This window comes from Coregonus clupeaformis, chromosome 8, assembly GCF_020615455.1.
Source record: "Coregonus clupeaformis isolate EN_2021a chromosome 8, ASM2061545v1, whole genome shotgun sequence".
Lineage (NCBI taxonomy): Eukaryota > Metazoa > Chordata > Actinopteri > Salmoniformes > Salmonidae > Coregonus > Coregonus clupeaformis.
In genome coordinates this window covers 62,524,734-62,537,518 of record NC_059199.1, presented here as the reverse complement: position 1 = coordinate 62,537,518, position 12,785 = coordinate 62,524,734, and the positions used below count along the sequence as shown (strand labels likewise).

Below are 12,785 nucleotides of genomic sequence, written 5' to 3'. Positions count from 1 at the left end.
TAGCATGACTAGGCCAGCCTCATCTACACCACCATCTATAGCATGACTAGGCCAGCCTCATCTACACCACCGTCTATAGCATTACTAAACGCAGCCTTAGCTACACTACCATCTGTAGCATGACTAGGCCCAGCCTCTGTTGCCTGCGTCTCATGGCCCTCTGCACGTTGACCTCGATTTCCTCCACTGGCGCTTGAACCCTCACCTTGTCTATGGCCTTTATGTGGGCACGCAAAGCTCTTATGCCCCAAATCCCCACACTCAAAGCACCGTAGACTATATGTGCTGGCAAACCCTGCGTAGAGCCCCTCCCCGTGCCTCACTTTAAAATGCACATTTAACTGTTGCTCATTGTTATTCAGAAACATGAACACTTGCCTCCGGAACGAAACAACATGCTTGACGGTATCTGCCTGAAAACCTGCTGACAGTACACAAAAACCACTAGCAAACCTACCAAAACGACTCAGCTCCTTCCTGACTTGATCATCCATAATAAACGGAGGCAAATCTGCAACTACCACCCTAGTCGAAGAGGTAGAAAGAGGAGAAATTGGCACCAACACACCCCTTACAAATATTCCAATAGCAATGAGCCTACCCACCAAATTTGCTATTTACACAACCACAGCTTTGTTCATTCTAGAAGCGGAATGTATACATTCAGCTCCTACCTGTTCGCCGACCGCGAGCAGAACCTCCTCCACCTTAATTCCATTCTCGGGAACACACCTGAATCCATGCCGTAACGACAGCGTCTCCTCCGCGCTAGGCTGCGAAACCATTGCGCACACCACACCGTTCAAAATCCCAGGAAACTGAACCTCTTTCTCCCTAACTTTGAAAAAAATAAACAGTGGGTACTGCTAAAACAAACAGTGCATTAACCCTCCACCATAGAAAATAAGTTAGGACAGAGCCCTCCACACCAAACACTCAAACGCCAAAAAAATCTCACCATGCACTGAGGGAGAGGGAGAGGGAGAGGGAGAGGGAGAGGGAGAGGGAGATAGAGAGGGAGAGGGAGAGAGGGAGAGAGGGAGAGAGAGAGAGAGAGAGAGAGAGAGAGAGAGAGAGAGAGAGAGAGAGAGACAGAGAGAGACAGAGAGAGACAGAGAGAGACAGAGAGAGAGAGAGTATCAGAATGGAAAAACTACAGTGGGCACAGGAAGCAAACAGATCAATCAATATACCAGTCCAATACAGACCGACAGACAGACTGACACATATATAGATCGATAGCACTGTCACAAGAGATCACGAATGATTAGTTGTTCTGGCAAACAGCAACAAGGCCATTCAGACCTTTAACCAGACAGTATCCCCAGAGTTCCAACCACCAAGTACAATAACAACAGTGACAATGTAACGGATGGCAGCTACACTGTGTATACAAAAGTATGTGGACACCGCTGGGTTTGGCGAACCCTACCTGACCCTACAGTGGCTAATACACAATGTATACAAAAGTATGTGGACAACCCTTAAAATGAGTGGATTCTATTTCAGCCACACCCGTTGCTGACAGGTGTATGAAGTCGAGCACACAGCCGTGCAATCTCCATAGACAAACATTAGCAGTAGAAATGCCTTACTGAAGAGCTCAGTGACTTTCAACGTGACACCGTCATAGGATGCCACCTTTCCGACAAGTCAGTTGGTCAAATGTCTGCCCTGCTAGAGCTGCCCCGGTCAACTGTAAGTGCTGTTATTGTGAAATGGAAACATCTAGAAGAAACAACAGGTCAGTCGCGAAGTGGTAGGCCACACAAGTTCACAGAACGGGACCGCCGAGTGCTAAAGTGTGAAGCGCATAAAAATTGTCTGACCTCGGCACACAAGCTGAAGCGCGTAGCGGGTAAAAAATAATCTATCCTCGGCTGCAACACTCACTACCGCGTTCCAAACTGCCTCTGGAAGCAACGTCAGCACAATAACTGTTTGTCGGAAGCTTAATGAAATGGGTTTCCATGGCCGAGCAGCCGCACACAAGCCTAAAATCACCATGCTCAATGCCAAGCGTCGGCTGGAGTGGTGTAACGCTCACCGCCATTGGACTCTAGAGCAGTGGAAACGTGTTCTCTGGAGTGATGAATCACGCTTCACCATCTGGCAGTCCGGTGGACGAATCTGGGTTTGGTGGATGCCAGGAGAACCCTACCTGACCCTATGCATAGTGCTAACTGTAAAGTTTGGTTGAGGAGGAATAATGGTCTGGGGCTGTTTTTCATTGTTCTGGCTAGTCCCCTTAGTTCCAGTGAAGGGAAATCTTAACACTACAGCATACAATGACATTCTAGATGATTCTGTGCTTCCAACTTTGTGGCAAGAGTTTGGGGAAGGTCCTTTCCTGTTTCTGCATGACAATCCCCTCGTGCACAAAGCGAGTTCCATACAGAAATGGTTTGTTGAGATCGGTGTGGAACAACTTGACTGGCCTGCACAGAGCCCTGACCTCAACCCCATCAAACAGCTTTCGGATGAATTGGAACGCCGACTGCGAGCCAGGTCTAATCGCTCCACATCAGTGCCCGACCTAACTAATGTTCTTGTGGCTGAATGGAAGCAAGTCCCCGCAGCAATGTTCCAACATCTAGTGGAAAGCCTTCCCAGAAGAGTGGAGGCTGTTATAGCAGCAAAGGGGGGACCAACTCCATATTAATGCCCTTGATGTTGGAATGAGATGATCGGCGAGCAGGTGTCCACATACTCATGGTCATGTAGTGTAGTTAGGTATAATTCCTCGACTGATACAACAACTTAGATGAGATCCATCAACATCAAGATGGAGGAAAAACAACAAAAACATAAAGATTACTGGTGTGCTTCTTCTTTCAATAACCAATAACCCATGACTAGGGAACTAGGGAACCAATAACCAATAACCCATGACTAGGGAACTAGGGAACCAATAACCAATAACCCATGACTAGGGAACTAGGGAACCAATAACCAATAACCCATGACTAGGGAACTAGGGAACCAATAACCAATAACCCATGACTAGGGAACTAGGGGAACCAATAACCAATAACCCATGACTAGGAACTAGGGAACCAATAACCAATAACCCATGACTAGGGAACTAGGGAACCAATAACCAATAACCCATGACTAGGGAACTAGGGAACCAATAACCAATAACCCATGACTAGGGAACTAGGGAACCAATAACCAATAACCCATGACTAGGAACTAGGGAACCAATAACCAATAACCCATGACTAGGGAACTAGGGAACCAATAACCAATAACCCATGACTAGGGAACTAGGGAACCAATAACCAATAACCCATGACTAGGGAACTAGGGAACCAATAACCAATAACCCATGACTAGGGAACTAGGGAACCAATAACCAATAACCCATGACTAGGGAACTAGGGAACCAATAACCGATAACCCATGACTAGGGAACTAGGGAACCAATAACCAATAACCCATGACTAGGGAACTAGGGAACCAATAACCCATGACTAGGGAACTAGGGAACCAATAACCAATAACCCATGACTAGGGAACTAGGGAACCAATAACCCATGACTAGGGAACCAATAACCAATAGCCCATGACTAGGTTACTAGGGAACCAATAACCCATGACTAGGGAACTAGGGAACCAATAACCCATGACTAAGGAACTAGGGAACCAATAACCAATAACCCATGACTTGGGAACGCCAAAACAACAACAACAACAACCTTACCCAGTACAACAACCGTACGCTCTCCCTCCCTTCCTCCCTTCCTCCCTCCCTCCCTCCCTTTCCCTCTCTTTCCCTCCCTTTCCCTCTCTTTCCCTCCCTTTCCCTCTCTTTCCCTCTCGTCTCTTCCTCTCTTTCTATGTAGCTCGCACGTTATGCGGATTTCACCCAATGCCCAATGAGAGTTATTACTTGAATGTAAAAACCCACTGTTGAAAAATGTTACCGCTTGTAGAAGGCAGGTTTTTAGACTCACTGACAAAAACTTTAGACATTTGGTATCAGGTGAGGTATGAGGGGAAAGCTTACATGGTTTATGAAACCAAAGGTAGTCTGACGTGTTTTGATTGTGGGGAGATGGCCATGCACGCACAGGGAGCGGGGCACTGAGGAATCCTCAGTCGAGTCTGATGGGTCTGATCATGCCTCACAGGGGGATTTATTTCCGTTGGTTTTCTTGCTTTCATTTTCATACCTTTTAATAGAGGCTTTAAGAGTGAGCTCTTTCAACATAAAGGGGGAAGAGACAGCAATAGGAGAGCTGTAGTGTATGAGTTTAGTAGGCATACACTTTAAAATGTGGTGTTCTTACAGGAGACCCACAGTGATAGTGGTAATGAGGCCGTGTGGGGTGTGGGGAGTGGGAGGGGCAGTACTTCCTTAATTATGGATCAAATGTAAGTGCAGGAGTAGCAGTTCTGTTCTCATCAGGCCTAGATCTTAACGTCATATCTAGTTCTGTTCTCATCAGGCCTAGATCTTAACGTCATATCTACCTCAGAGGTGGAGAAGGGGCGGGTGTCAGTGGTTCAGGCAGAAATAGGGGTTTTTCCTTTTCTGTTTGTTAATGTCTATGGTCCCAGTAGGGGGGCTGACCGGGTGCAGGTTTTTGAGAAGCTTAGACAGGACCTGGTGCAATAAGACGGGGGGAAGCAGCTTAGATAGGACCTGGTGCAATAAGACGGGGGGAAGCAGCTTAGACAGGCCCTGGTGCAATAAGACGGGGGAAGCAGCTTAGACAGGACCTGGTGCAATAAGACGGGGAAGCAGCTTAGACAGGACCTGGTGCAATAAGACGGGGAAGCAGCTTAGACAGGACCTGGTGCAATAAGACGGGGGGAAGCAGCTTAGACAGGACCTGGTGCAATAAGACGGGGGGAAGCGGAGTTTGAGAACCTAAGACAATGGTGGGAGGTGGGGAAAACACAAGGCTGTTTAGACAGCAGGACTCTGCCCATGGGACAGATAGGATAAGGTCTACTATTCCATGGGACAGATAAGATAAGGTCTACTATTCCATGGGACAGCTAGGATAAGGTCTACTATTCCATGGGACAGATAGGATAAGGTCTACTATTCCATGGGACAGATAGGATAAGGTCTACTATTCCATGGGACAGATAGGATAAGGTCTACTATTCCATGGGACAGATAGGATAAGGTCTACTATTCCATGGGACAGATAGGATAAGGTCTACTATTCCATGGGACAGATAAGGTCTACTATTCCATGGGACAGATAGGATAAGGTCTACTATTCCATGGGACAGATAGGATAAGGTCTACTATTCCATGGGACAGATAGGATAAGGTCTACTATTCCATGGGACAGATAGGATAAGGTCTACTATTCCATGGGACAGATAGGATAAGGTCTACTATTCCATGGGACAGATAGGATAAGGTTCACTATTCCATGGGACAGCTAGGATAAGGTCTACTATTCCATGGGACAGATAGGATAAGGTCTACTATTCCATGGGACAGATAGGATAAGGTCTACTATTCCATGGGACAGCTAGGATAAGGTCTACTATTCCATGGGACAGATAGGATAAGGTCTACTATTCCATGGGACAGCTAGGATAAGGTCTACTATTCCATGGGACAGCTAGGATAAGGTCTACTATTCCATGGGACAGCTAGGATAAGGTGACAACACTGTTTCACAGTGTGCACAGGAGATTCTAAAGGAGCTGCCTAAGATGGGGCCTGAGCAGAGTGCTGGGCTGGAGGGGGATATTTCCTTTCTGGGAACTTACAGCGGCTGTGCAGCAGCTCGATGGACTGACAGCTGAGTTTTCTAAACGTTTCTGGGGCGTATTGGGGAGGGACCTCTCACAGGTCTTTCAGGAGTCCCACTCTGTACCGCCAGTAAGCTGCTAGAGGACAGTGATGTCACTACTGCTGAAGAAGGGGGATAGGGGCCGGTTACAGGCCGTGTAGCTCAGTTGGTAGAGCATGGCGTTTGCAACGCCAGGGTTGGGGGTTCGATTCCCACGGGGGGGCCAGTATGAACAAAAAAAAAAAATGTATGCACTCACCAACTGTAAGTCGCTCTGGATAAGAGCGTCTGCTAAATGACTAAAATTTGTAAATAAGCGACATAATCAGTCGCTTAGAGCTCCAGGCCATAGTCTAGCCAGCTATCTAAACCTGTAGTAATCATGGCTGAATACCGACCCCATTGATTATTGTTATTCACTCTCACTCAGATTTCATTAACATGGCGTAAGTCATGGCAGAATGTGTAGAACTGCAGGACATTTGCTTTAAAACTGAAAAAATGTCTCTGCACCCCCATGGCAAAATGAGTGGAATTACAGTGAGCTCCATAATTCATTGGACAGTGACCATTGTTTTGTTATTTTGGTTCTGTACTCTAGCACTTTGAGTTTGAAAGGATACAATGACAATGAGCGTGAAGTGCAGACTGTCAGCTTTAATTTGAGGGTATTTTCATACATATCGGATGAACCGTTTAGAAATGACAGCACCTTTTTGTACATGGTCCCCCATTTTAAGGTACTACAAGTATTTGTTAAATTGGCTTCACAGATGTGTGTCGTTAGGCAGGTGTATTCATTTGTGTCGTTAGTGAATGCAGGAGAGCTGTTGATGAATAGTAATGATTCTAGACGTTGCTATTGCCTTTGGAGGTTGTTATTGGGTGTGACAACATGAGGAAGACAGCAGTGTCGATGCAAATGAAGTTGGCCGTCATAAGGCTCAGAAATGAAAATCAATCATTCAGGAACATTGCAAAACCTTGGCCATGCCCAAGTCAACAGTTTTGTTCATCATTAACAAGAAAAACAACCGGTGAACTAAATTATGTCAAAAGACCCGGTAGACAGAGGAAGACTACTGCAGTGGATGACCGGAGAATACTCTATGGTGAAGAAAAAAACCCCTGATAACAGCCCAACAGATCAAAAACCACTCTCCTGGATGCAGGTGTAGATGTGTCAAAGTCTACCATACGCAGAAGACTACACCAGCAGGACTACAGAGGGACACTACAAGATGCAAACCACTGATAAGCCTGAAGAACAGAAAGGCAAGATTACAGTTTGCTAAAAGCACCTAAAAGAACCCCAAGAGTTCTGGAAAAAAATATTGTGGACAGATGAGACAAAGATTAACATGTACTCAGAGTGATGGAAAGACAAAAGTGTGGAGAAAAAAAGAAATGCCCATGATCCAAAGCATACCACCTCATCCATGAAACATGGTGGAGGGGTGTTATGGCTTGGGCCTGTATGGCTGCCAGTGGGAACAGGCTCACTTGTCTTCATCGATGATGTGACTGCAGACAGAAGTAGAACAATGAATTCTGAAGTCTATAGAAATATTTTATCTGCTCAGATAAAACCAAATGCCTCCAAACTCATTGGACGGCACTTAATCACGCAACAAGACAATGACCCTAAACATACTGCTAGAGCAACAAAGGGGTTTTTGATGGCCAAAAAGTGGAAAAACCTTGACTGGCCGAGTCAATCACCAGATCTGAATCCAATTGAACATGCATTTTACATGCTGAAGAGGAGACTTAAGGCAATAAGTCCCCAAACAAGCAGGAACTGAAGATGGCTGCAGACAGGCCTGGCAGAGCATCACCAGGGAAGATACCCAGCGTCTGGTGATGGCGATGCATCGCAGACTTCAAGCAGTCATTGCATGCAAAGGATATGCGACCAAATATTAACAATGATTACTTTATTCTACATTATGTTAAACTGTCCAATGATTTTGATGCCCGAAAAATGGGGGGACCATGTACAAAAAGCTTCTATAATTCGTAAACGGTTCATCCGATATGTATGAAGATACCTCAAATTAAAGCTGACAGTCTGCACTTCACCCTCATTGTCATTGTATCCTTTTCAAACTCAAAGTGCTAGAGTACAGAACCAAAATAACAAAAAAATGGTCACTGTCCAATGAATTATGGAGCTCACTGTATATGAAATATGTTATAAAATTGCAACATTTTCTCTCTGCCCCTGGCAAAATGTGTAGAACTGCAGAAAACTTGCTTTAAAAGGTGCAAGTTCGAAGTTTGGTTGTGCATCAGCACTTTTTCTGTTGTTATGTCAGTCACTGATAGGGTTGAATATTTTCCGGTTTTTAACAATATTCCATCCCGAGAAAAAAATATATTTTCTCCTGGGTAACCCGGTATTTCCCGGGCCTATGTCTGGATTTGATTAGAGCTTTGATCTAAAATTCAAGCCTGATGCAACCTGAGCCTGATAAAATATATTTTATGAACCCTCCATTAAAGACATTTAATAAGCACAAGCACAAAAAAGCACAAATTATTGTGCCGTTTTCCAATACGTAGGATACATTACTCACAACAGAAAAACATAAAAGCCCATAGATGTAGCTAGCTATATAAAGCCCATAGATGTAGCTAGCTATATAAAGCCCATAGATGTAGCTAGCTATATAAAGCCCATAGATGTAGCTGGCTATATAAAGCCCATAGATGTAGCTAGCTATATAAAAGCCCATAGATCTAGCTAGCTATATAAAGCCCATAGATGTAGCTAGCTATATAAAGCCCATAGATGTAGGTAGCTATATAAAGCCCATAGATGTAGCTAGCTATATAAAGCCCATAGATGTAGCTGGCTATATAAAGCCCATAGATGTAGCTAGCTATATAAAGCCCATAGATGTAGCTAGCTATATAAAGCCCATAGATGTAGCTAGCTATATAAAGCCCATATATGTAGCTAGCTATATAAACCCCATAGATGTAGCTAGCTATATAAAGCCCATAGATGTAGCTAGCTATATAAAGCCCATAGATGTAGCTAGCTATATAAAAGCCCATAGATGTAGCTAGCTATATAAAGCCCATAGATGTAGCTAGCTATAAAAGCCCATAGATGTAGGTAGCTATATAAAGCCCATAGATGTAGCTAGCTATATAAAGCCCATAGATGTAGCTAGCTATATAAAGCCCATAGATGTAGCTAGCTATATAAAGCCCATAGATGTAGCTAGCTATATAACGCCCATAGATGTAGCTAGCTATATGCTCTCTTGGGTAAATAAATGAAACTAGCTCCAGTAGGCTAATCATTTTTAGTGTGAACTGTATTACTGTACTGTATTGTATTATACAGTATGGACTGGAATTACACACATCGTTCAAACCATGATAAAGCAGGGAGAGAACATGCGATTCTGGTGCAGCACATGAGGCCTACAAAGTTACAAGTATAGGCTAGCGTATTTGATTGACATTTTTCATAATATATAATGTTATTAGCCTACCTCCTCCTTCTCTCTCTAGTGTTGCTTCATTCCTTTCTCACTTTCAACAGTTAAATGAAATACGTTTTGTTGTCCTTATCTTCATTATTCTAATGACATTCTTGAATAATATAGGACTAGAATTAGATGCAGAAATTATTCACTTAACTTCACGAAGATTGAATGGTTACGGGTCTGAATAAATAACTGCTATAGGCCACCGCCATCGCGCGTTCACTCTTCTTTCAAACTACCCGTGAGTTCTATTCTCAAGAGCTTGAGTCCCTCTTCCAACAGTCTATTGGTATAAGAAATGCAAAAAAAAACGAAAATGTCCAGCAAGCTATGCTAGTCTAGCTTTTCCTGCATGGGACTCCAAGATCTAAGGAGTGTTTTTTAAGGAGAGAGGCCAGCGGAGCACAGGTGCGTGCGTATTGCGCAAGAGACAGAGGCTATAAGTTAGAAGCTTACTATGCATAACCCATCATTAATTAGCTCAATATAAGGCTAATACTGCATTGAATTTATTACCTGAAAGAGGTAAGCTAGGACATCTATATATAGGCCTATATATCATTCTAGAACCGGATTATCTATTTTGGATGCAATTTGAATGGAGTTGATGGAGAGAAAGAAAGACTGTGAGAGAGTGCTCGCTCATGCCCTGATTTAAAGCAACGATATTCGAGTGATAAGGTATTTTAAAACTCTGCAGCTGCAATAAATACATAAAAATGTTTCAATAAAATTAGAATGTGATGCCCGAAAGCCGGATGGAGATGGGTAAATTAGACGCACATTCAGTCATTATATTACTGTAGTATAGACTATGCTGCAGCAAATGTAGGTCTACCTGTCACAAGAAACAAAGTGACCATGATAAGATGATAAGTCATGAGTGATAAGGTATTTTAAAACTCTTCAGCTGCAATATTAATAAAATAAAATATAAGGTGACCCGCGAAAGCCAGATGGAGATTGGGTAAATTCGGTCTTTATATATTACTGTAGCACAGGCTATGCTGCAGCAAATGTAGGTCCATCTGTCACAATAAATAAAAAAGGTTACCATGGTGAGATGATAGGTTTACATACTGAGATGGGCTGTCGGTCCCCACTCTGAGAGTTGATCATGCAGTGACCAGAGAGAAGGCCGTAGAGAATCCATGGCATATCATTTAACAGTTCCATTTCACGTCTATGTTCATACAAATATATTTCTTAAAACTGCATTGTTGGTTAAGGGCTTGTAAGTAAGCATTTCACTGTAAGGTCTACACCTGTTGTATTTGGCGCATGTGGCAAATACAATTTGATTTGATTTGAAATAATTGATTATAATATTTTATTATATTTATTGAAAAAAGGGTCAGATCCTTAAGAGGTTAACATTTGGATAATTAACGTGTATCGGCCTAATTCTGCTCTGCATGCTTTATTTGGTGTTTTACGTTGCATACGGAGGATGTTTTTGCAGAATTCTGCATGCAGAGTCTTATTTTAGTATTTGTCCCATTTTGTGAATTCTTGGTTGGTGAGCGGACCCCAGACCTCAGAACCATAAAGGGCAATGGGTTCTATAACTGATTCAAGTATCTTTAGCCAGATCCTAAATTGGGATGTCGAATTTTATGTTCCTTTTGATTGCGTAGAAGGCTGATGTTTAGGCCGAGGTAGGTATAGTTTTTTGTGTGCTCTAGGGCAACGGTGTCTAGATGGAATTTGTATTTGTGGTCCTGGCAACTGGACCTTTTTTGGAACACCATTTTCTTTGTCTTACTGAGATTTACTGTCAGGGCCCAGGTCTGACAGAATCTGTGCAGAAGATCTAGGTGCTGCTGTAGGCCCTCCTTGGTTGGGGAGAGAAGCACCAGATCATCAGCAAACAGTAGACATTTGACCTCAGATTCTAGTAGGGTGAGGCCGGGTGCTGCAGACTGTTCTAGTGCCCTCGCCAATTTGTTGATATATACAGTTGAAGTCGGAAGTTTACATACACCTTAGCCAAATACATTTAAAATCCTTTTTTTTTTTTTTTTTTTTACAATTCCTGACATTTAATCCTAGTAATAATTCCCTGTCTTCGGTCAGTTTGGATCATCACTTTATTTTAAGAATGTGAAATGTCAGAATAATAGTAGAGAGAATGATTTATTTCAGCTTTTATTTCTTTCATCACATTCCCAGTGGGTCAGAAGTTTACATACACTCAATTAGTATTTGGTAGCATTGCCTTTAAAATTGTTTAACTTGGGTAAAACGTTTCGGGTAGCCTTACACAAGCTTCCCACAATAAGTTGGGTGAATTTTGGCCCATTCCTCCTGACAGAGATGGTGTAACTGAGTCAGGTTTGTAGGCCTCCTTGCTCGCACACGCTTTTTCAGTCTGCCCACACATTTTCTATAGGATTGAGGTCAGGGCTTTGTGATGGCCACTCCAATACCTTGACTTTGTTGTCCTTAAGCCATTTTGCCACAACTTTGGAAGTATGCTTGGGATCATTGTCCATTTGGAAGACCCATTTGCAACCAAGCTTTATCATCCTGACAGATGTCTTGAGATGTTGCTTCAATATACTGTATCCACATAATTTTCCTTCCTCATGATGCCATCTATTTTGTGAAGTGCACCAGTCCCTCCTGCAGCAAAGCACCCCCACAGCATGATGCTGCCACCCCTGTGCTTCATGATTGGGATGGTGTTCTTCGGCTTGGAAGTACCCCCTTTTTCCTCCAAACATAACGATGGTCATTATGGCAAAACAGTTCTATTTTTGTTTCATCAGACCAGAGGACATTTCTCCAAAAAGTACGATCTTTGTCCCCATGTGCAGTTGCAAACCATAGTCTGGCTTTTTTATGGCGGTTTTGGAGCAGTGGCTTCTTCCTTGCTGAGCGGCCTTTCAGGTTATGTCGATGTAGGACTCGTTTTACTGAGGATATAGATACTTTTGTGCCTGTTTCCTCCAGCATCTTCACAAGGTCCTTTGCTGTTGTTCTGGGATTGATTTGCACTTTTCGCACAAAAGTACGTTCATCTCTAGGAGACAGAATGCGTCTCCTTTCTGAGCGGTATGACGGCTGTGTGGTCCCATGGTGTTTATACTTAGGTACTATTGTTTGTACAGACGTGAACGTGGTACCTTCAGGCGTTTGGAAATTGCTCCCAAGGATTAACCAGACTTGTTGAGGTCATGATTTTCCCATGAAGTCAAGCAAAGAGGCACAGAGTTGAAGGTAGGCCTTGAAATACATCCACAGGTACACCTCCAATTTACTCAAATGATGTCAATTAGCCTGTCAGAAGCTTCTGAAGCCATTACATAATTTTCTGGAATTTTCCAAGCTGTTTAAAGACACAGTCAACTTAGTGTATGTAAACTTCTGACCCACGGGAATTGTGATACAGTAAATTATAAGTGAAATAATCTGTCTGTAAACAATTGTTGGAAACATTACTTGTGTCATAAACAAAGTAGATGTCCTAACCAACTTGCCATAACTATAGTTTGTTAACAAGAAATGTGTG

General features: G+C 43.2%; 1 protein-coding gene across 3 annotated transcripts in view; it reads right to left on the bottom strand.

Annotated features, from left to right (window-relative positions):
* Positions 1-12,785, bottom strand: part of LOC121572212 (hippocalcin-like protein 4) — a 45,415-nt gene that overhangs the window by 16,742 nt on the left and 15,888 nt on the right. Inside the window, exon 1 of one of the 3 annotated variants that reach the window (XM_041884148.1) lies at positions 733-963. The exons of 1 other annotated variant lie outside the window; for it this stretch is intronic. In XM_041884148.1, coding sequence (XP_041740082.1) covers positions 733-785 — 53 coding nt within the window. In that variant the 5' untranslated portion in view covers positions 786-963. Of the gene's footprint in view, positions 1-674; positions 964-12,785 lie in introns of those variants that run through there. One more of the 3 variants, XM_041884150.2, reaches the window with a different exon arrangement.